General features: G+C 49.7%; 1 protein-coding gene across 1 annotated transcript; it reads left to right on the plus strand.

Annotated features, from left to right (window-relative positions):
• Positions 1-11,377: 11,377 nt before the first annotated feature.
• On the plus strand, positions 11,378-19,150 carry LOC127208209 (serine protease 27). Its single transcript, XM_051167602.1, has 6 exons — positions 11,378-11,690; positions 15,483-15,509; positions 16,096-16,258; positions 17,471-17,742; positions 18,051-18,220; positions 18,726-19,150. Exons 1-6 carry the CDS (start codon positions 11,627-11,629, stop codon positions 19,020-19,022), a joined length of 993 nt encoding a protein of 330 aa, XP_051023559.1. The 5' UTR covers positions 11,378-11,626; the 3' UTR covers positions 19,023-19,150.
• The last annotated feature ends 2,172 nt before the right edge of the window (positions 19,151-21,322 follow it).

Genomic DNA, 21,322 nt, shown 5'->3' on the forward strand with positions numbered 1-21,322 from the left:
TCAGCTGATAAAAGGTTCTCCCTCCCTGGTCAGATCTAATCACTATAAGTTTTGTTGATAACCATATTTTTTTTCATTCCCTGTAGATAACATAAACTTAACCATGTCTCCATCTGAAAATTATTGCAGGTTTCCATTGTCGACACATCCTTATATGGTTGGCCTAGTGCCTCAGTTTTGGTTTTTTGTTTTTGTTTTTGTTTTGTTGTTTGTTTTTTTGATAACCCAGTATCTCTCAGCTGCTGTTGTTCCTTTTTCACCAACATTAAGAAAATTTAGAGTTAACAGTATTATTTAGTCTATCCCTGGTTTGTTTGTTTTTTTTTTTGTTTTTTTTTTTTTTAACTCTTCCTTTTTGTTTAGTAAGCATCTCTTTTTTTGTTTTTTTTTGTTTTGTTTTGTTTTTTGAGACAGGGTTTCTCTGTGTAACCTTGGCCAAGTATCTCTTTTAAGGTATGACTGGCTCTTTTTACAACTCCTTGTCCTGTGGGATTGTGTGGTATACCAGTAATATTCTTTATATTGTAATATGCAAAGAATTGCTTCATTTTATTGGCTACATATGAGGGATAATTATTAGTCTTAATTTGTGTAGGTATTCCCATAATTACCATTGTTTCTAATAAGTGAATAACTACACAATCACCTTTTCAGAACTCAAAGGGATTGCCCATTGAAACTGTGAATGTGTCAATGGTTTGGTGTATATACACCTTTGTTTTCCAATTTCTGAAAAATGAAAAACATCCATCTGCCAGATGTCATTTCTTTTGGTACCCCTAGGGTTCCTATCAACAGGTAATGGAGTTTGGTTGGATAGTGAACATATAGGACTTTTTTCTTTCTTTCTTTCTTTCTTTCTTTCTTTCTTTCTTTCTTTCTTTCTTTCTTTCTTTTTTCCTTGTTGTCCAGTGAAAATTAAAGGCTTTGGCTGGAGAGATGGCTCAGAGGTTAAGAGCACTGTCTGCTCTTCCAAAGGTCCTGAGTTCAATTCCCAGCAACCACATGGTGGCTTACAACCATCTGTAATGAGATCTGCTGCCCTCTTCTGGTGTGCATGTGTAGGTGTACATTGTATACATAATAAATGAATCTTTTTTTTTTTTTTTCTTTTCTTTTCTTTTTTTTTTTTTTTGTTTTTTTTTTTTTTGTTTTTCAAGACAGGGTCTCTCTGTGTTAGGCTTGGCTGTCCTGGACTCGATTTGTAGACCAGGCTGGCCTCAAACTCACAGTGATCTGTCTACCTCTGCCTGCTGAGTGCTGGGATTAAAGGTGTGCCCCTCCACTGGCCAGCCTAATAAATAAATCTTAAAAAAAAGAAAGAAAGAAAGAAAGAAAGAAAAGAAAAGGCTTCTAACACATTTCCTATTAATAATTGGTCAATTTCCTCATTTCTTTGTGCCAGTGGGCCTGGAAAACCTGTATGAGACCAAATATGAGTAAAAATATAATGGGTAGTTTTTACTTCTGATGGCCTGTTGCAATTGCATAAATAATAAAGTTAATTCTGAGTTATCCAGAATAAATTCAGCAGTCTCTAAATCCAAAGAAACCATTTCTGCATATAAAGAATCAGTAATGATATTAAGACATTCAGGAAAATCTAACAGCATCATAACGATTGCATATAGTTCTGATTTTTGAACTGAGGTATATGAACTTTTAACCACTTTGCTTATTTTGTCTGACTTATAACCTGCCACTTCCATCTTGTTTGCATCACTATAGAATGTTGGTGCCAACAGTTCACAGATGATGTAGGTTTTGGTGTGGGCCAATTCAAAGCCCTGGATCTAGGCCTGGATGGTAGCTGATCTGGTCAGCCCACCAGCTAGCTCTTCAGCACTGCTCTGGCTAGCACACCCAGTGCCACTAGCAGCAGGAGGCAGGGTCAGCTCTCCTGCTCTCATGCCCTCAGGACCAGCTCACCTACACCCACACCTCCAGAGCCAGCTCCACTGTGCTGCCTGGCCGCAGTACTCTCCCAAGTGCTGAAGCTGCTGAGAGGCGGGACCAGGGCCACCTCATGGCAGAGGAGTGGTGGGAACGGCACTCCCATGGCACACTGTGCCCTCAATACTCTTTTCGTCCAAAGCTCCCACAGAATAGTCCACTGGGCTCTGGACAGAACTCAAGGGGCTGAAACCTGGAGGCAAGAACTGATGCAGAGGCCAAGGAGGAGCGCTGCCCACTGGCTTACCCCACCTCTTGCTCACTCAACTTGCCTTCTACAGCACTCAGGACCACCTGTCCAGGAATGGCCCCACCCACAATGGGCTGGACCCTCCAACATCCATCAGTAATTAAGAAAATGCAATACAGACTTACCTATAGACAATTTTTGTTTGTTTTGGTTTTTCAAGACAGGGTTTCTCTGTGTAGCCTCGGCTATCCTGGACTAACTTTGTAGACCAGACTGGCTTCGAACTCACAGTGATCTGCCTGCCTCTGTCTCCCGAGTGCTGGCATTAAAGGCGTGCACCACCAGCACCCAGCTGCCTATAGACAAATCTTATGGAGACTTTTTTTTTTTTTTTTAGAATTCCTCTTCTCAAATGGCTCTAGCTTGTGTCACGTTGACATAAAACTAATGGGGCAAAAGCTGAGAATCTAACTGGCAGAGAGTGCCTTATCAGAGAGGAGCAAGCTAAGTGGCCCTCCTTGAGAGGAGGGAGGGGAAACTGCAGTAGGGATGAAAATAAATAAATAATAAATAAGTAGAGGAGGCCAGGTGTGCGCCATGCCCAAGGCCCTGGGCTCTACCCCAGCATGGCAAAATAGGAATAAATGAAGAGATGAGAGGGGAGCAGAAGGAAAAGGGGAGGGGGGAGAAAGAGGAGGCTGCAGCCCCAGCTGCGAAGGTAAAGATCTGAGTCTGTGGAACCCTGGCTTGGAAACTGCCTGAGGAAGCTGAGGGGAAGTGACACTGGAAAAGGCTGAGCAAGAACGACCAAGCTGCAGGGCTGGGTCCTTAGTAAACCAGCGTACTAAAGCTCCGTGGCCTGTTTCTCCCACCTTCATCGGTGCTGTGGCCAGGAAAGCAGCCTGAGTCTCCACTAGGGCTGGAGGTCTCTGGCTCTACCTTGACACACACGATAGACAGACAGACAGACAGGCAGGCAAACTTTAACTAGGTATGGTGGCACACACACTAGAGAGGCCAGGGCAGAAGGAGCCAAAGTTTGAAGCCAGCCTACACTGTATAAGGAAAGCCTGCCCTGGCAGGTAAGAAACCCTTCTCCAATGTAAAATTAGATCAGCAAAGGACATCTCTGGGAGATCTGTCTGTCAGGGTCCGAGCAGGAAGGCAGTCTGCAGTGGGAGCCATGTTTAAGGATTTGGTTTGGTATGACTTCAGAGGGGAGGGAAGGGAGATGCCACCCAAAGAGGACTGGCATCTCTGGGGTGGGGGTTGCAGGGAGTAGGACGGGAACCAGAAGCATCTCCACCATGTGACGTCACGGGGGACCTGAGGGCAGAGCTGCTCGCCCCCACCTCCAGGCTGCACCCTCACTAGGCCTGGAACCTGAGCAGCTCCTGTGGAGGAGACCTGAGGAGGGCTTGGGTGAGACTGCCTCTGAAGAACAGTGAGCATTTGTAATGGGGCTGAGGAGATGGCTCAGTCAGCGAAGCGCCTACTCTCCAAACACGATGCGAGTGTGTGAATGTAAATCCCCAGCACCAGGGTCTTGTGTCAAACCTGGGCGTGCCATGGCACGCGTGTATAATCTCAGTGATGGGTTAGGGCAGAGACAGGGACCCCTGGAAGCCCATTGGCCAGCCATCCCAGCCCCATCAACAAGTTCCAAGGTCAGTGAGAGATTCTGCCTCAAACCATAAAGCAGAGAGCTGAGGGTGGTGGCTCATGCTTTTAATCCCAGTGCTTGGGAGGCAGAAGCATGGGGAGCTCTGTGAGTTCCAGGCCAGCCTGGTCTACTCAGAGAATTCCAGGCTAGCCAGAGCTACATAGTGAGAGCTTGTTTCATGAGAGACGGGGTGTGGGGGGTGGGGGGTGTGAGACATCCAGTATCAACCCTTTGACTTCCACAGGCATGTGTGCACCTGAACACACACACACACACACACACACACACACACACACACACACACACACACACACACACGAACATGTGCCCACCCAATATATAGAAGAGAATGGAAGCAAAGAGAAGGAAGAACATATTCCAGGCAGTGCTTGTCTGAAGCAAGCTACACATAAAAGAACCCTGAGCAACTAGGGAATTCCACCCCTTGTTGGGTTATCAAATGTTAACTGCTTGTCCCCCAAGACCTTTACTGTCCCTCAGGCAGATTCTCACATAGCCAAAATGAACCTTGCCTCCCAAATTATCCCTGATTGGCTAATAAAGTTGCCTACCCACAGGCTGGACTGGGCAGGAGAGTGGGAGCTGGAACTAAGGTTTCTGGGTTTCTGGGGTCTCAGAAGGAGCACGAGGCAGCAAGAGGAAGGGAGGAAGGAAGAAGCAGCTCATTGAGTTGACATGAACTAGAAGCACGTGGCTGAGAGCAGCTCGCTCTGAGGACTGGCCAGACGGAGTGGAAGCAGCCTAAGCACAACGTGTGTGAGTATTTATGAAGACTGTGGATGGGAAATGGACCAGAAAGCTTAGAGGGTTGTATCCACCCAGCCCTAGTGTTTTAAGGCTTATCGTAAATATAACAGGTCTCTGGGCCCATTTATTTCTAAAAGAGTAGGTTAAAGAACAAACTCCGTAGCTGGGCGTGGTGGTGCACGCCCTTAATCCCAGCACTCAGGAGGCAGAGGCAGGCGGATCGCTGTGAGTTCGAGGCCAGCCTGGTCTACAAAGCGAGTCCATGATGGCCAAGGCTACACAGAGAAACCCTGTCTCGAAAAACCAAAAAAATAAAAAATAAATAAATAAATAAAAACCAGTATTAATATTAATAGAGTAATTAATTCCATTTACCTTCCCTTTTCACTGTGCTGCACTACATTCCTCTTTGAGCTCCCCCAGGGCTTTGCTGCTGTCGCCTTTGGAGTCCTGTTGACTTCTATCCTGGGTTGGATCTCTTCCTTGCGCCTCAGGTCTTCCTCAGCTGAAGAAGCCTCACGCTACAGCATATCCCCCGGCAGTCTCGTCAGGTTAAAAAGACAATGCCAGGGCAGAGCGCATGGTGAGGCCCTGCAGGCCAGGAACCCCTAAGTCAGTGTCCCAACCCTGACCACCTGCCCTCCAGTGTCCAGCGCTTGCTTGGCCGTCATGTGGGAACCCCTCTGCTCCTCTGGTTTGTAAAGTATGTTTTTTATAGCCTTCTTCCACGTACTTGCTTCCTTCCTTTCGTTGGAGACTGCATTTCCTCAATGGCTTCCAAGAACAGTGTGTAGAGGATGGAATAAAGTTTTGGGGAGTCCCATGCATGAAGCATTCTCCTACATGCCCAGGAGAGTGACGTCACTGTTTCTCGGTCCTCAGCACCCTCCTTTCTGTTCTGTTGGGGAGGTGGGACTTCCTGCCGTGGCCATGTGGCCATGTGGCCCAATCACAGTGCAGGAGCCAGACATGTCCATACGAACATGGTGGAAGAGTGTTGGTCCTCCAGGCCGGGGTTCCTTGAGGAGAGGTCAGCCAGCAGCAGGTATCTCAGAGTGCTGTGCTTGCAGCCACCCCAGAGACAGGCAGTGACCTTGGAGTGGAGGTAGGTGGTCAGCATCACTCTGTCCTGCAGCTCTTCTTCAGTTACAAAGCCCAGGGATCCCACACCATGACTGCCCACCATAAACACCAGTCTAGGTTGGATTCCTGTCATGAGCTCTTGAAAGGGAATCTCGTGATTTCACAACCAGGCCAGGCATGGATGGTCAGACACAGTGTAGCCTTTCATTTGAGGTGCTATCGCTGCCACTGTTAAGAAACTAATTTTTTAAAATTTATTTATTTATTGTATGTGAATACTTTATCTGCAGAAAAGGGCATCAGATCGCATTACAGATGGTTGTGAGCCACCATGTGGTTGCTAGAAATTGAACTCAGGACCTCTGGAAGAGCAGGCAGCGCTCTTAACCACTGAGCCGTCTCTCCAGCCTCTAAATTTCTTTTTATTAGGTATGGTGATGAACCATTGTAATCCCAGTACTCAGAAAACTAAGGCGGGGGGGAGTGGGGAGGGACGTTGCCACAAGTTTGAGACCATTCTGGTCTACATAATGTGTACCAAGTTAGGTCTACATATTAAGACACTGTTAGCCAGGCAGTGGTGGCACACGCCTTTAATCCCAGTACTCGGGAGGCAGAGGCATGGGGATGTCTGTGAGTTCGAGGCCAGCCTGGTCTGCAAAGCGAGTCTAGGACAGCCAAGGCTACACAGAGAAACCCTGTCAGGGAAAAACAACAACAAAGACAGAGGAGGAGGAGGAAGAAGAGGAGGAAGTGGGAGAGGGAGGGAAGGGAGGATGGAGAGGCTGTTAAGTTCCAAACCCAGGACAAACAGCTGAGGTGCCTAGTTAACATATCCAAGGGGACCTGGCTTCTAGGTTCTCCCAGCATCCCTCAGTCCCTTACCTGGTACAGGGTGTGAACGCTCCAGCCCAGGGGTTGGGCGGCCCTTCCCTATGTAATCCAGCCATTTTGCTTACTGCCTCTTTTTGTACCTTTGGCCTCCTGGCTGCTGCACCTGCAGAGTAAACAGTCTTTGCTTCTGCTACTTGAGTCTGGGTCTTCCCTTAGCGATTCTCACAGGGAGGAAGAAAGAAAGTCTTAACCCCTCTGGACGAGAATAAGATCACTGCTCCAATTAGTCTTTACAAATGTGAAGCAAGCTTTAATTAAATACTGGCCAGGTCCAGACCTAAGTTCTTAGGAAAATGGCCCCAGTCATATTTTTCAGGGGCTTAAAAAAGGCAAAGCCCACAATTCACCACACTTCCCATAAGGTCCAATGCTAGGCAGGCATACTTTCTGAAGTATTTTCTGCCCACATTATCCTGCCTACGTGTCCCTTGCCCTCGTGTGAACAAGCACATCTGGTGTGGTTGGATCAAACTTGCTTAGGGAATTGAAAACATGTGGCTTGTTACTCCCATAAACAATAGCCTCCAGCATTCCAGGAAGTATCTGTCTCAGAAAACAAACTAACAAACAAAGGAAGAAAGAAAAAAATTAAGAGAAAAAAAAACCCTGCTTGTCCAGAGGACCAAGTGTGGTTCCCAGCTCCCCCACCTAAGGTAACTGCCTGCAGCTCTTCGGGGAATCCAGCTCCCTTTTCTGGCCAGAGCGCTTGCACACATGTGGCAGACACACACAGAGACACAGAGACCAGACACTCATAAAATAAATCTAATCTTTTTATAATTGTACCTTTCTGTAAACCTTGCTTTCCTTTTCTGTTCTTTCTCTCCCCTCCCTGCCTTAACTTTTTAGCTTTTGAGGCAGGGTCTCTCTCACCTATGTAGTCCTGGCTGTCCTGAAATTCACCACATAGACCAGGCTAGCCTTGAGCTCCCTGTAACCTTGAAAATCTAACCCTCCTGCTTCTACATCCAGGGCTAGGGTTGCAGGCTTGCAGCATCATACCTGCTTTATGCCAGGACTTTATACACGCTGATCTTCTAAGAACTACCAACCAGCCATGCTCCGAGCCTCTGACTTCCATTTCTCTTGCGTCACATACATTTTCCATATTTATGCACTCTTTATGAAAATGTCATTTTAAAAAATCTAATTCAAAGGTTGTATTTAAAACAAAACAAATTTGTTTAAAAAGAAAAAAATTTTTTAGTTTTGTTTGAGACGGGGAAAGTCTCTGGTTAGCTCAGGCTAACCTTGGATTCTTTGACTCTTCTGCCTCAGCCGCCTGGCTGCTCGAATTCTAGAATTACAGGCGGGTTTCGTTTTGCAAATGTAACATCTTTAGTCAAAATATATTTTCACAGCCTGGGACACGGAGCCTGGGCTAGATAACATGACTCTTTCTCTCAATAAACCACAATTCCCCAAGGTCAGATCCATCCACGCTCACCCTCTGACCCACTTCCCTGTGGCCTTACCTGACAGCATTCCTCCAAGCTTTGCTAACCTGCAAGTGACAACTGAGGTCTCTTTGCCGCAGCTTTGATTTGCATTCATTTGATTACTAAGGCGAGCATTTCCCAGCACGTGTGGTAGCCAAATTAGTTTCCTCTTCGTCACTTTGTCTTGGTCCTTCACCTGTTTCACCTTCAGGGTTCATTCAGTGGGTTTTGTGTGTCTTGTCATGTTTTGTTTGTCTTCTGACTAATTTCTTTGAGCACTTTGAGTAACAATGGTGTCATTATTCAGCCCTATTTCCTACACTGATTTTTCCTATTGCTTGCCTTTCTATTTGTAATCAATGTGGGTTTTTTTTTCAAAGATTTAATTATTTTTATTGTATGTGCATTGGTGTTTTGCCTGCACGTGTGTCTATGTGAGGGTGTTGGATCTTTTGGAACTGGAGCTGCAGACAGTTGTCAGCCGTCGTGTGGATGCTGGGAATTGAACCTGGGTCCTCTGGAAGAGCAGCTAATGCTCTTAACCACTGAGCCAGCTCTCCGGCCCCCAGTGTTTGTGTTTTTTACTTGTAGCCTATAGTTCTTTTCTTTTGTGATAGTTACTCTGGTTTCTAACCTTGAAAATGCTCTCGAGAACCAGTAAGACAGCTCCGCTTCCTGCCAAGCCTGTGGACCCGAGTTCCACCCAGAACCCACATGGTGGAAGGAGTTGATTACTGCAAGTTGTCTTCTGGTACCATCACACACACACTCACACACACACATGCACACGCACACGTGCCCCTTCATGAACACACACTAAGTTAATAAACATAATGACATTTTTTTTTAAAGACAAAATGTTCCAGAGAGACCTTTCTGTTAGGAGCTGTTTGACTGGGCTCCTTCACTTCCTCTGTGTGGTGTTCAGGGTACAGCAGGCACCTAGCTTTTTGCTGTCGCCCACCTCACCTGCTATGTACTCCAGGTGCAGCCTGGGTCTGCCTCACTGATAATGAGAGGGACCCACATGGCTTCTCAAGAGCCCAGCTTCCTCTGGACTCACACACTCACTTCAATGGCTCATCTGACTTCAAGGCAGAGTTGTACATAGAGTAAAGTGTTTTTATAAGAGAGAAGAGGAAAACTAGGAAGGGCTCCAAAAGGAGGCCCTTAGCTTCAAAGGGTCAGACACCATCTCAAAGGTAGGGCGAATTGATCACTGGATGTTTGTCGAAAGTGCTGTCATCCCATCACTTTGAGACACTTTACACAGTGAATAATTAGGCCTTCCCCTCACACTTCAGTGTCTCCCTACTATGGCCCTGCTGTGGGGGGGGGGGGGTTTGAGGGGAGGGGGCAGGGCTGGGGAGGGGCGGGGCTTTATTCACCTTTGCACCCTCTTCCTAAAACTATCACGCACCTAAAGTGCCTCTCATTGGATGGATGATTTCATCAGCACGCTGGGAAGAAAGACAAATAAATAGTGATCCGTGCCTTTAATCATAGCTCTTGGGAGACAGAGGCGGGTAGATCTCCATGAGTTTGAGGCCAGCCTGGGTAGCTACACAATGCATTCTACCCCAGCCTGTCACAAAAACAAAACAAAGCAAATGGAAAAGAAGAGAAGAAGAAGAAGAAGAAGAAGAAGAAGAAGAAGAAGAAGAAGAAGAAGAAGAAGAAGAAGAAGAAGAAGAAGAAGAAGGAGGAGGAGGAGGAGGAGAAGAAGAAGAAGAAGAAGAAGAAGAAGAAGAAGAAAGAATGAGCCTGGTCTACAAAGCGAGTCCAGGACTACAAGAGAAACCCTGTCTCAAAAAACCGAGAAGAGACTTGATACCCTATGAGCATATACAGGGGGAGGTAATCCCCCTCAGTCACAGTCATAGGGGAGGGGAGTAAGGGGAAAATGGAAGGGAGGGAAGAATGGGAGGATACAAGGGATGGGATAACCATTGAGATGTAACAAGAATAAATTAATTAAAAAAAAAACAAACAAACCAAACCAAACCGAAACACCAAAAGAAACCAACGACAAAAAGAAAAAAGAAAACAAACAAACAAACAAACAACCCCCCCAAAAAGCGAATGAATGAAAGAACGAACGAGTGTGTGAGTGCGGAGCCCTCTTTCTTTCCGCAGCTTCATCTTTCATGAGAGGAGCCGCAGGCCTGAGCACCCAACCCTGAGAATGCGAGGGTCTGGCTGTGTAAGAGCAGCAGAGAAGGTTGCAGCCTGCCTCTGGGAAAGTCTTGGATGTGGATGCCACCACCTCCAGGCAACAGAGGTTCCAGAAGAGCAGAGACACTGTGGTGCAGATACAGACACAGGGGACAAAGGACCACACGGAGTGGCGACGGCCACCAGAGGGCCCCACTGCACAGCAAACCCGGGAGACCGAGGCCACAGCATTCTGAGTGAACATGCGCTACCCTGTTGGGCGCTGGACCACCCCTGGCTTACACCAACAGGGTGCAACGCTTCACCCTCTGCACCAGCAGGGAAACTGAGGCACGGCTCAGCTCTCTGTCCAGCGCAGCTCCCTGTCCTGGCGCGGGATCTGGTGAGACATCCAGGATCTGGTCCTGTACCCAGACTCCTCGGCCCGGAGGGAGTGGCCTCCTGAACCTCGAGTCCTGCTGTCTGATGTCAGTCTCGTGCCCCAAATAACTTCCTCCCAGGGACACTTCCGCTGCGGCCTCACGTCCGGGAGCCCGGCGGGCGCACCCAGGGCCACCTTGCGGGTCACCAGGATGCCTTCCCAGAACAGCTCTTGCCACGCCCAGAAAGCGCAGCCCCAAACAGGCAGCAGGGTCCCAATTCCTTGAGCCAATCCGCAGATGTGTATGTGTGTCTGTGTGTCTGTGTGTGTGTATGTGTGTGTGTGTGTTTCAGGAAGAGAGGACAGCCAGGGTCCCCCTTTCTCAGTTGCACAAGCACCCTGGCCTTGGTTCTTCAATGCCTACTCGTACGTAGTCAAGGTATAAACCAAGCTTAGGTCACTGATGTCAGATAAAAAGTAGGTGTTCAAGTCGGGCGGTGGTGGCGCAGACCTTTAATCCCAGCACTTGGGAGGCAGAGGTAGGTGGATCTCTGTGAGTTCGAGGCCAGCCTGGTCTACAGAGCAAGTACCAAGACAGCTAGAGCTGTTACACAGAGAAACCTTGACTCGAAAACAAACAAAACAAAACAAAACAAGTAGCTGTTCTATAAGTATTAAATGAACAAATGAATGAATGAGTGAGCAAATGAATGAATGAATGAAAATGGAAGGCATCTTGGATGAAGTAGACTCTGCTAGCTTAGATGGGGCTTGTGGTCAGTTGAGGAAGGCAGCCAACAGCTGGGCCTCTGTGGTCAGCTCCTATCAGGAGGAATACCTTGCTACCAGAATCCTGAAGCATATAGAGAAAGGGGTCTGGCTCCTGGGGTTCAGGGCCGGGTCATGGAGTTGGTGTTCGGGGCACCTCCTTCCTTCTGAAACGGATCCGGGTAGGCAGGGCTGACAGGTTGGGTGGCATAGCCAAGCTGACACTCACCTCCAGCATAAAACCTCACTTCATGGAGCCTGTACCTCCGTAGCACTAGGGAGAGCGCCTGCCACCGCTCACCAGAGCTCAACCAACCACCAAGCCAGAGACCATGAGGCAGCTCCACATCCCTGGCCTGCTGCTGCTGCTGCTGCCGCCACTACTGCTGACATCTGGTGAGTTGCAGTCAAGGGCAAGCAGTCTCTCTGCCATCTGTCTGTAGGGGCCCTTCTGTTCTGCTCTGAGCTCCACCTAAGCCCCCCAATCCCTGGGCCTGCCTGGGTCTGAAAGGAACCTTTTCTTCTCAGTGACGGGGCTCCCAGAGGGTGTGTTCAGGTTCCAAATATTCCACCTGGGGGACCTGGTTGAGGGGCCGGGGGAAGCTCTGACAGTGCCTATGGTCCCATCTTCCCAAGGCTCTCACGGTGTGCCATGCTCCTAGCTTGGCAGATGAGAGAGCCTCCACGCCTATAGGATTTGAACCTAGGCCTGCAGGCTTCCAAATCCCTGGGCTTATGTGAACTGTAGATGCCATCTGAGCCTAGGAGCCTTCAGAGTCTGGCTGAGGCTGAACAGAGAGCTGGGGACAAAAGCTGCAGGCTGCAGAGGGTCCGGCTCCTGTCTACAGGGGGAGAAGCAGTTGCTGCCCATCCTGAGCAGGGGTCAGCAGGTTCTAGCAGGAGCTCCACCTGCCAGGTCCTTCTCTGTGGGCTGGGCTCCTCTCTACCAGGGAAACTCTCCCACATTCCTGGGCCAGCTGGGCCAGCTCAGCAGCTGCCACACTTCCCTGGCCTCAGCTCACCTCTCTGGGATAGGCTAAATTACCCTAGGCCATGTCTCAACCAGGCTTCTGGGGGTCAGATGACATGCAGGCATCTCTGTGGGGATGCCTCTGCCTCCCCCAGGGTTATGGAATGGTTTTGCCCATGGTCTCTAGCAGCAAGAATAATAGCATTGAAAACCTATTTCCATTGGGTGTGACATCGTGATGTCTCCCGTGGGTGGATCAATCGAGGTCACTGCCGAAGTAGAAACAGCAGCCTGCCTTTGGCTCACAAACTGCTGTAACCTGAGGCTGGACCCCTGGGTGACATGCTCACTTCAGCCCAGAGTGGCCAGCACCCCAGTAGTCCTGCAGCTGGTCTCGTCTAGTTTCTTAGACCTCAGCCATTCCCATCAGCATCAGGGGCCTGGGGTCCAAGGTGGGCATGGATTGACACCCCGGCTTGCCATCTCCCACTGATGGAAAGCATTTGCCTTAAGAGCAGGGTTCCTCACAAGCAACTCTGTCCCTCCACACAGTTTCTGTGCCCAGGTCCCTAGAGCCAGGCTCTGCCTTCACAGACCTCCTGGGCCTAAGCTCTGGGTGAGAACAAATGCCCTGCAGGAAGACAGAGAACTCAGAGCAGCAAGGGAGACTTCCAAGCCAGATAGTACAACGGGGAAGACTTCTGTGGAGAGCGGGCACTTGAATGGACCTCAACCTGCAGTAGGATTTGTAGAGCCTAGGAGCCTCGGCCTGAAAATAAGTTGTGGCAGAGACAATGGGTTACAGGTCAGGAGCCTGGCAGGAGGGGAACATGCAAGCTCCAGGAAGAGGAGGAGAAGGTGAGGAGGAGGAGGGGGAGGTGAGGAGGAAGAAGAGGAGGAGGAGGAGGAGGGAGACAGCTTGTAGTGCATCTGTGCCATTGAGGACAGGGACAGCTGGGCTAGGCAACATTGCAAGCTGGCTCTTCAGGCCTGGAGATCAGTTCCAGCTGAATTCTAACAAGATGAGAGGCTCTCTCTGGTCACGTTTGCATTATTTTATATTTTATTTTTGCTTGTGTGGATCTCTGTCTTTGTCTGTCTGTCTTTCCCTCCCCCTCTCTCATGTGTGTGTCTGTGCGTGCATGTGCACAAACCAGAAGGGACTGTTGCATCCTCTGGGTGCTGGAAACTGAACTGGGATCCTCTGTAAAAGCAAGAAATGCTCTTAACCAACAAGCTGTCTTCCCAGCCTTTATTTTTTCACGTGTATGAATGCTTTATCTGCATTATGCCATGTGCGCCATGAGCATGTAGGACCTGTGGAGGCCAGAAAGGGCGATCAAATTTGCTGGAACTGGGGTTACAGACAAGTGTGAGTAACCACATGGGTGCTAGGAACTGAATCCAAGTCCTCTGCAAGAATGCTAAGTGCTCTCAACTGCTGAGCCGCTTGATTTATTTTGAGACAGTCTTACAATAGTGCTTTGACTGGCCAGGTACTCATTGGGTAGCTCAGTTTGGCCTTAAAGCCCAGGCAATCCTCCTGCCTCAGACCCTTGAGGGGGGAGTGCTGTGACAGCAGCTATGGCTTTCTATGTCCTATGCATTGCATTGTAAAGGTCAGTGAACACAAGTACAGAAGCCAGGAGCCCCAAGCACAATCCCTGTCTCCCATGATGAAAACACTTGTCCCTGTCTGCTTGGCATCCGCTTTGAGAAACATCTGGTGCTGTCCTCAGCACTAGCTATTTCCTGTTCCTCTATGTTCTGGTTACACTTCTGCCACTGTGATAGACTATTATGACAATAAGTAACTTAGGGGAGAAAGGGTCTATTTTAGCTCACTATTCCAGGCGACAACCCATCATTTCAGGGCAACAGGAACCTGGAACAGCTGCTCACGTCCAGAGTCAAGTGTAGAGGGAAATGAATGCCCATATGTTCGCTTGGTTGTGTTTAGCTCAGTTCAGAACCAACACCCCCCCCCCCGCCCCCCATGCCTAGGGAATAGTGACGCTCACAGTGGGCTGCGTCTTTTCACACCAGTTAACTTAAGACAATCCCCCACTGGCATACCCACAGGCCAAACCACTACAGACAATCCTTTATTGAGGCTCTCTGTTCCCAGGTGAGTCTAGCTTGTACCAAGGTAACTGCCACACCCTGTCCATAGCTGCATCCTACCCCATCCTCAAGCCTGCATTCTGTATTTTGTCACCCCCCACTGAGAATTGCACAACTGGGAGATCCACAGGGAAGAGGAGAGTCCTGTAACATCCTTAAGGGCTCTGGGCATTCCAGAATGGTTTTCTTCTTAGCCCTCCCTCAGGGCTCCTCAAGTTTTAGGACTTAGAGAAAATGTGACCACCAGGGGAGAGACTTGATCATGATGAAAACCCACCCAGTTTGGACAGACCTACCCAAGGGAACAGTAACTAAGAGAGCACAGCTAAAGACGTGTGTGTGTGTGTGTGTGTGTGTGTGTGTGTGTGTGTGTGTGTGTGTACGTACATACACCTGGGCGTGAATCTGAGGACAGAATAAGCTTATGGAGCTTGGGTAAAAGGATGAGCAGTAGGTGTGGGGTAACGAGCCCTGGGAAACGGACCCCATTCCAGGTGTCATCAGGGCTGCCTTAGCCTCTTCTCTACTTGTCCCCTCACTTTGATGGTGGTCCAGCAGTGATAGATACAGTTGGCAAGAGGGCCCAGTCCTCAGAATGTAGAGTCTTGGGAAGCTGACCTTCTGTAGTTACTAAGCCAACTCACTCCCTTGAGAGCGCAGAGTGGCCATGGGTGTCTGAAGCTCAGTTGGACTTTGGGAGAAATTAGAGGAGACTTGATCATTCTGAAAGACTGAGAGGAGGCCCTGATGGATATTGTGTGGAAGTGGCCTCCAGGGTTTCCTCTGTCATCCAGAGCTGAGCCATTTGTGGGAGAAGGCGATAGACTCCACGTTTCTAGGACTTGAGGCACATGTATTTCCACCACCTCCACACCTCAAGAACGGGGTGCAGGGTGGAAGAAGAGATTCCCTGTGTTGGCAAGAGTGCCAACCTTCCCCGAGCAGGGAAAACCACCCCCATGGCTATGGCACTAGCTTTTCTGGTTGTCTCTCCCTGTCCTTGGTGGACAGGGACTCTCTGATGAGGCAGGACCAGGAAAGGACAGACCTTGGCTTGGTTAAGTTGGCTCATACCCTCCTTTTCTCATTTGCAGGGACTGAAGGGGCCAGGGCTCTGAGAGGTAAGTGGGATCAACTGAAATGTAGGAGTGGCTGTACAGCCATTCGTCCATGCGCATGCCCCCCCTCCCACAAGGCAGCAGAGGAACAAGAATAGGAGAGATGCACAGGACAGCAGAAAAGCCAGCCAGAGGTGGCTGAGCAGAACTAGAGTTCAGAAGGCAATGGAAGAAAAGATTCTTGTATGATCAGCAAAATAGGACATAACAGAGGCATCAGAGACAAGTGCCAGTATAGGTGACACCTTCCCTGCTGGGCCATGATTGTCCCTCTGGCCCACCAACCCCATGGAAGACATGACATACAGCTGTCCTTCTGGGACTCATGTCCAGCCCTGGTATGCAAAATTTCCATGTTATGTCAACCTTCCTGACCCTAGGTTGGGTCTTGTCACTTTGTCATAAATGAGAGGACTGAGGTTCATAGAAGGCAGAACTCGAAAGCGTTAGCCTGTATCAAAAGCCTCTGGCTCAGAGGCCAGAAAGGCTAGAAAATTGACAAAGTGAGAACTGGTGTGTGGGGTTGGGAATGGAGTCCAAGGCACGGAGCCAGATCCCTCCCTCAAAGAGTGATTTCATGTTCCTCCAGCCTGTGGGCGCCCAAAGATGTTCAACCGGATGGTGGGCGGGGAGGACGCCTTAGAAGGCGAGTGGCCCTGGCAGGTCAGCATCCAGCGCAACGGGGTCCACTTCTGTGGGGGCAGTCTCATCGCATCAACGTGGGTCCTCACTGCTGCACACTGCTTCTCCAAGTAAGTGGCTGGGATAAGGCAGAGTCTGTACACAACTTTCAGCACCACAGCCAGCACTGGCACCAGGCCAACAACCCCACCCCCACTCCCACCCCCAAACCTTGGCCAGTAACACCCACTGTCTTCCACAATTTTCCTTTAGGGAGCCAGGGAGATAGCCCAGTAGTTAAGAGTACTGGCTGTTCTAGCAGAGTACCAATGTTCAAGTCTCCATACCCACATGGTGGCTCACAACTACACCTCATCCCAGGATATCAGCACCTTCTTCTGGCTTCAGTGGGCTCCAGGGGCACAAGTGGTGCATTGACACATGTGCAGGCAAAACATTCATATACATAAATAATTAAAATTTTCCTTTAAGTCCAACCCTAGGCCTGGAAGCTGCAACTGCTGCCCCAGCTCTTGCTCCACCAGCTGTTCTGCTAGTGACACCTGGGGCCCTGTCCTTACCAATGCTGCAGGACAACCCCCCCCCCCCCCGCCCACTTCCCTACTTCAAATTTAGAACTCTTTCTCTCTGGATCTTGGGTTTCATATAAGCCCAAGATTTGGAACAGAATGTCCCTCTTCCTCCCCCCCCCCATCTGAGACCACCTAAGAGAACAGCCCTGCAACCCCCAGATTTTCAGGGTCCCCAAACATTGTACCTCTTTCCTCATGGATCTGCAATTCCTTTTCCCTTTATTTACTATTGTGTGTTTTGGGGGAAGAGCACATGTGTTTTGGTTTACACGTGGAGGTCAGAAGATAACTTTTGGGATTAGGTTTTCTCCTTTCACCACAGGTTTTGGTGATAAAACTCAAGTATTTAGGCTTGCGCAGAAAGCACCTTTACCTGCTGAGCCATCTTGCCCCTGCAATTTCAAAAAGCTCAGGAGTGGCTTACTTGGGGCTCAGCAGCAGGCCTTGGCCTCACTGTACCCCATAGGTGTGTGTGTGTGTGTGTGTGTGTGTGTGTGTGTGTGTGTGTGTATTACAGCAGGTTTGGCTCACAGGACTCAATGTCCTCATATTACAAATGAAGAAACAGAGTCACAGAGAGCTTGTTAGGTCACTTACCCACGGTCACCTGATAGGCAGGAAAAGATGGGAATTAAAGGTACTACAAAGAGAGGTGTCAGATACTGCAGTGGACCAGAACCTCCTCCTCCTCCCCGTGGGTCTCTTTCCTCACGAGGATGCGACTCACGCCCGCTCTGCTCTTTTCACCAGCACTTCAGACATATCCATATACCAAGTCCTGCTGGGGGCACTGCAGCTGCAGCAGCCAGGACCACACGCCCTGTATGTCCCTGTGAAGAGGGTAAAAAGCAATCCCGAGTACCGAGGCATGGCCTCCAGTGCCGACGTGGCTCTTGTGGAGCTGCAGGTGCCTGTGACCTTCACCAAGTACATCCTTCCTGTGTGTGTGCCTGACCCCTCCATCATCTTTGAGTCAGGCATGAACTGCTGGGTCACTGGCTGGGGCAGCCCCAGTGAACAAGGTGAGGGGACTGAGGTAGGGAAGGGAGGGAGATATGGCTTAAGAGGAGCCAGGACAGCTTTCTTGTTGATACTGGCATACATGAATGGGGCCGGTGTAATGGAGCAGGTGCTGTAGGAGGAAGTTGTGCATACAGGAGATGGGAGAGGCAGACAAGCAGGCCTGGTGCTGATGAGGGAAGACACAGTCCCATGGATTTATGAGGAAGCTCAGGGAGGGGCAGAGTGAGTTGTGGTCCTTGAGAACCCAGAGCCTCAGGATCCGGGTTAAGACTGTCCACTGAGCTGCAGGCTGCTTTTCCCTCCACAGACCGACTACCCAACCCACGGATCCTGCAGAAACTGGCTGTGCCTATCATTGACACGCCCAAGTGCAACTTGCTGTACAGCAAAGATGCTGAGTCTGACATCCAGCTCAAAACCATCAAGGATGACATGCTCTGTGCAGGCTTTGCAGAGGGCAAGAAGGATGCCTGTAAGGTAAGGCATTAGAGCAGTGGTTCTCACCCTGGGGGTTGCGACCCCTTTGGGGGTTGACTCTTTGACAGCGGTTGCAGATCAGATATTTAAGATTCATTAATAGTAGCAAAATTCATTATGAAATAACAATGCAAATAATTTTAAGGTGGTGGGGGATCACCACATGAGGAAACTGTATTAAAGGGTCACAGCGTTAGGAAGGTTGAGAACACGGGCTAGATGGAGCTTAGCCCAGGTTAGGGTGCACTGTGGTTCCATTACCCGCCATGAGATGAGCAAGTCTTGGATCTGAGATGGGGACTCAAATACTGCATCCTTATCAAACACCACACTGGGTGTATGCCACTGATAGGTAGCCCAGGACATCACGGCAGTGTGCAGGCTTGTCCATGAGAAGACCAGTGGGGAGGTTCCTGGGAAGAAGCTTTGTCATGAGTACATGTGTACACAGGGCCTTTGTGAGCCCCGGGTAGGTTCTGATGGGTCTCTGCTTCCTTCCCCACAGGGTGACTCTGGAGGCCCGCTGGTGTGCCTTGTGGGCCAGTCATGGGTGCAGGCTGGAGTGATCAGCTGGGGAGAGGGCTGTGCCCGCCGGAACCGCCCTGGTGTCTACATCCGTGTCACTTCCCATTACAAATGGATCCACCAAATCATCCCAGAACTGCAGTTCCAGGGGAGGGCCAGCAGCCAGCAGCAGCAAAGAGACCCCCGTGGTTGGCAGCGCCTGGTGGGGAACTCTGCCCCCTGCCTGGCTGCCCATGCAGTCATACTGGTCCTGGCAGCACTGCTCACTGTCACCTGAGCCTGCCCAGCTCACAGGTGGAACTGCACCCACTGTACATTTGTAAATAGCTGTCCTTGCACCTTAACTGCTAGTTACCTTGACTTATGTTCAGTCAGGAAAAAGCGTCATGACCCATGGCGAGGGTTGGGGGTTGGGTGGGGTGGCCTGCAGGGCTCTAGAAACCAACAAGCTGTGAACTGGGACCCTTTGCGGGCACACCCAAGCTAGGATGTTCCTGACCCAGTTGCCCTGTTGCCACCCCATGACTGCCTCACCACTCCGAATACCAATGGTTGTCCCATTCCTGAACCATGGACAGTGACAGATACGGGTGGGAGGCAGGTCACAAAGCATCAGGTCTTCAGTAGGAACTGTGCAGAAGATGGGTGGAGGCTTCCCAATCCCACCCAACTCCTCGAGCATCATCGTGCAACTCTGAGGGCAACTTAGGCCCTGTGCATTCTCACAACACTGGCCAACCTGAATTTTTGTTCTTCCCTTGATCCAAGGCCATTCCTTAACCTCCAACTTCCCGCTCTGTGGTAACACAAGGGTGGGGTGTGGAAGGGAGTAGGCACACACAAATCATGTTCCCTTCACGCCCAGTGAGACATGCGGGTTCATATGTACATCTACCCATGTGCTCACAGAGGCCTCAAGCGGAGCAGGCACTGTTATTTGCTGACCAGGTAACTGTGGTTGGGTGTGACGAAGCCTTTACTCCTAGCATTCAGGAGACAGAGACAGGCAGATCTCGGAGTGGAAGGCTAGCCTAGTTAACATTTTGAGTTCCAGGCCAGCCAAGGCTACACAATGAGACCCTGTCACAGAGATAACAAATAAACAAAAAACCAAAATAAAAGCTAGAATGGATCACTTAGCACTTGTTGTATACCAGCGAATAAGCACGGGGAATCCCCTCAGGCCGATCAGCGGCCTCTGCGGAGAGGCTGTTTGTTGAGTGCCATCTATAGACCAGACTGAGTGTCTGGTCTAAGAGAGGCTGGGTACTCTTCTATTCTATAGAGGAGGCCTGGTGCACTGGAGCCCAGACAAAGGCACAAGGCAGGTTGTGGGGACTCTAAAGACACCCCAAGGGCAAGCTCTGGGCCATCTCCGTTGCTAAGTGCTGGCCTGAGGCTCACAGGCTTGGAGACTGTCATTGCGACTTGCCGTAGGATGCACGGCTCTGTCGAAAGGTGCTGGCTGGCGCTATGCCCACTCACAATGTGGAAAACTGCTATCTGGGCTCTGGCCCTCTGTTCCTTTGGGCTCAAGGGCAGTAGCCAACCAGAAGTGTGGTCCTGTCCCAAGCAGCACCTTGGCAGAAGTCCAGGTGCGGACTCTGCAGAGTCCAGCAGCTGTGGACCCACTCAGGAACGCCATATACACGGTCGGTCTCTCCTGTCCTTGCTGGCTTCCCAGAATCAGGAGAACTGCCTGAGGCAGGCACCAGCTCCTCTCTAGACACCACCATAGCTAGCAGGCTGTCTAAGGCTGAGAACTGATTGCCTGCCTCCTGGCTAGCCTTCTGCTCAGATGCCATGTTGTAGGCTGTGAGGTAGGTCAGCATCAGGAGACCTCTCAGAGCAGAATCCAGACCCTTACCCGACCCATGTTCACAGGCTACTCAGAGTACCTCATGACCCACATACCCAAGCACTGAACAGGAGCTGCGTCCATATCTCAACTTGGGCAACAGGGTAGCCCACGTTGGAACCCTTGGGCCAGTGGGCCACTAACCTGGCTGGGTTGGCTGCACAATAGGACACAGGACAAGGCTCAGGGTGTGGGCAGCAGAGATATCCCTGCTGACGGTGGGAAGTCCTCAGGGGACCTACCTGGAAGACACTGCTTTCCAGCATGGAAGCATCCTATCTACCAGCATACACTTCGGGATGGGCAGCACTTCTCCACATACTTCAAGACATTAACAGTTGCTGAACGCATTCATAAATACACAATTTTATTTACTATTTTCAGGGGAAACTTAGGCATTAAACGGTAAGCTGATAAAATACGGATACCTAAAAAAGTATAAAAGTATAAATATCCCCTTAGAATTTTAGTGAATTAAGTTTTAATATCATTAAATTAAAAAACAAAAAACCCCACAAGCCTATCTATTGTCAAAGTCATAAATCAAACAATGCTAAGTGTCCAGCAACTCCCCAGAGTATTCCCCACGGCCGACAGCAGAGCACTGCCCCAGAGTGTGCTGGGGAGGGCAGGGCAGCCGAGGCGCAATCAATCCCATAGAAAGGTTTTTATGAATCACACAAGCTAAACATTTAACAACAAACAACAGACCTCAGGAA

This window comes from Acomys russatus, chromosome 25, assembly GCF_903995435.1.
Source record: "Acomys russatus chromosome 25, mAcoRus1.1, whole genome shotgun sequence".
Classification (NCBI taxonomy): Eukaryota; Metazoa; Chordata; class Mammalia; order Rodentia; family Muridae; genus Acomys; species Acomys russatus.

What these genes read in the sequence shown, in the direction of transcription:
- LOC127208209 (XM_051167602.1), top strand. Translation starts at nt 11,627, where the DNA reads ATGAGGCAGCTCCACATCCCTGGCCTGCTGCTGCTGCTGCTGCCGCCA. An exon ending in GCCACTACTGCTGACATCTG is followed by an intron (nt 11,691 to 15,482) that starts GTGAGTTGCAGT and finishes TCTCATTTGCAG; the next exon opens with GGACTGAAGGGGCCAGGGCT. An exon ending in GCAAGAAGGATGCCTGTAAG is followed by an intron (nt 18,221 to 18,725) that starts GTAAGGCATTAG and finishes CCTTCCCCACAG; the next exon opens with GGTGACTCTGGAGGCCCGCT.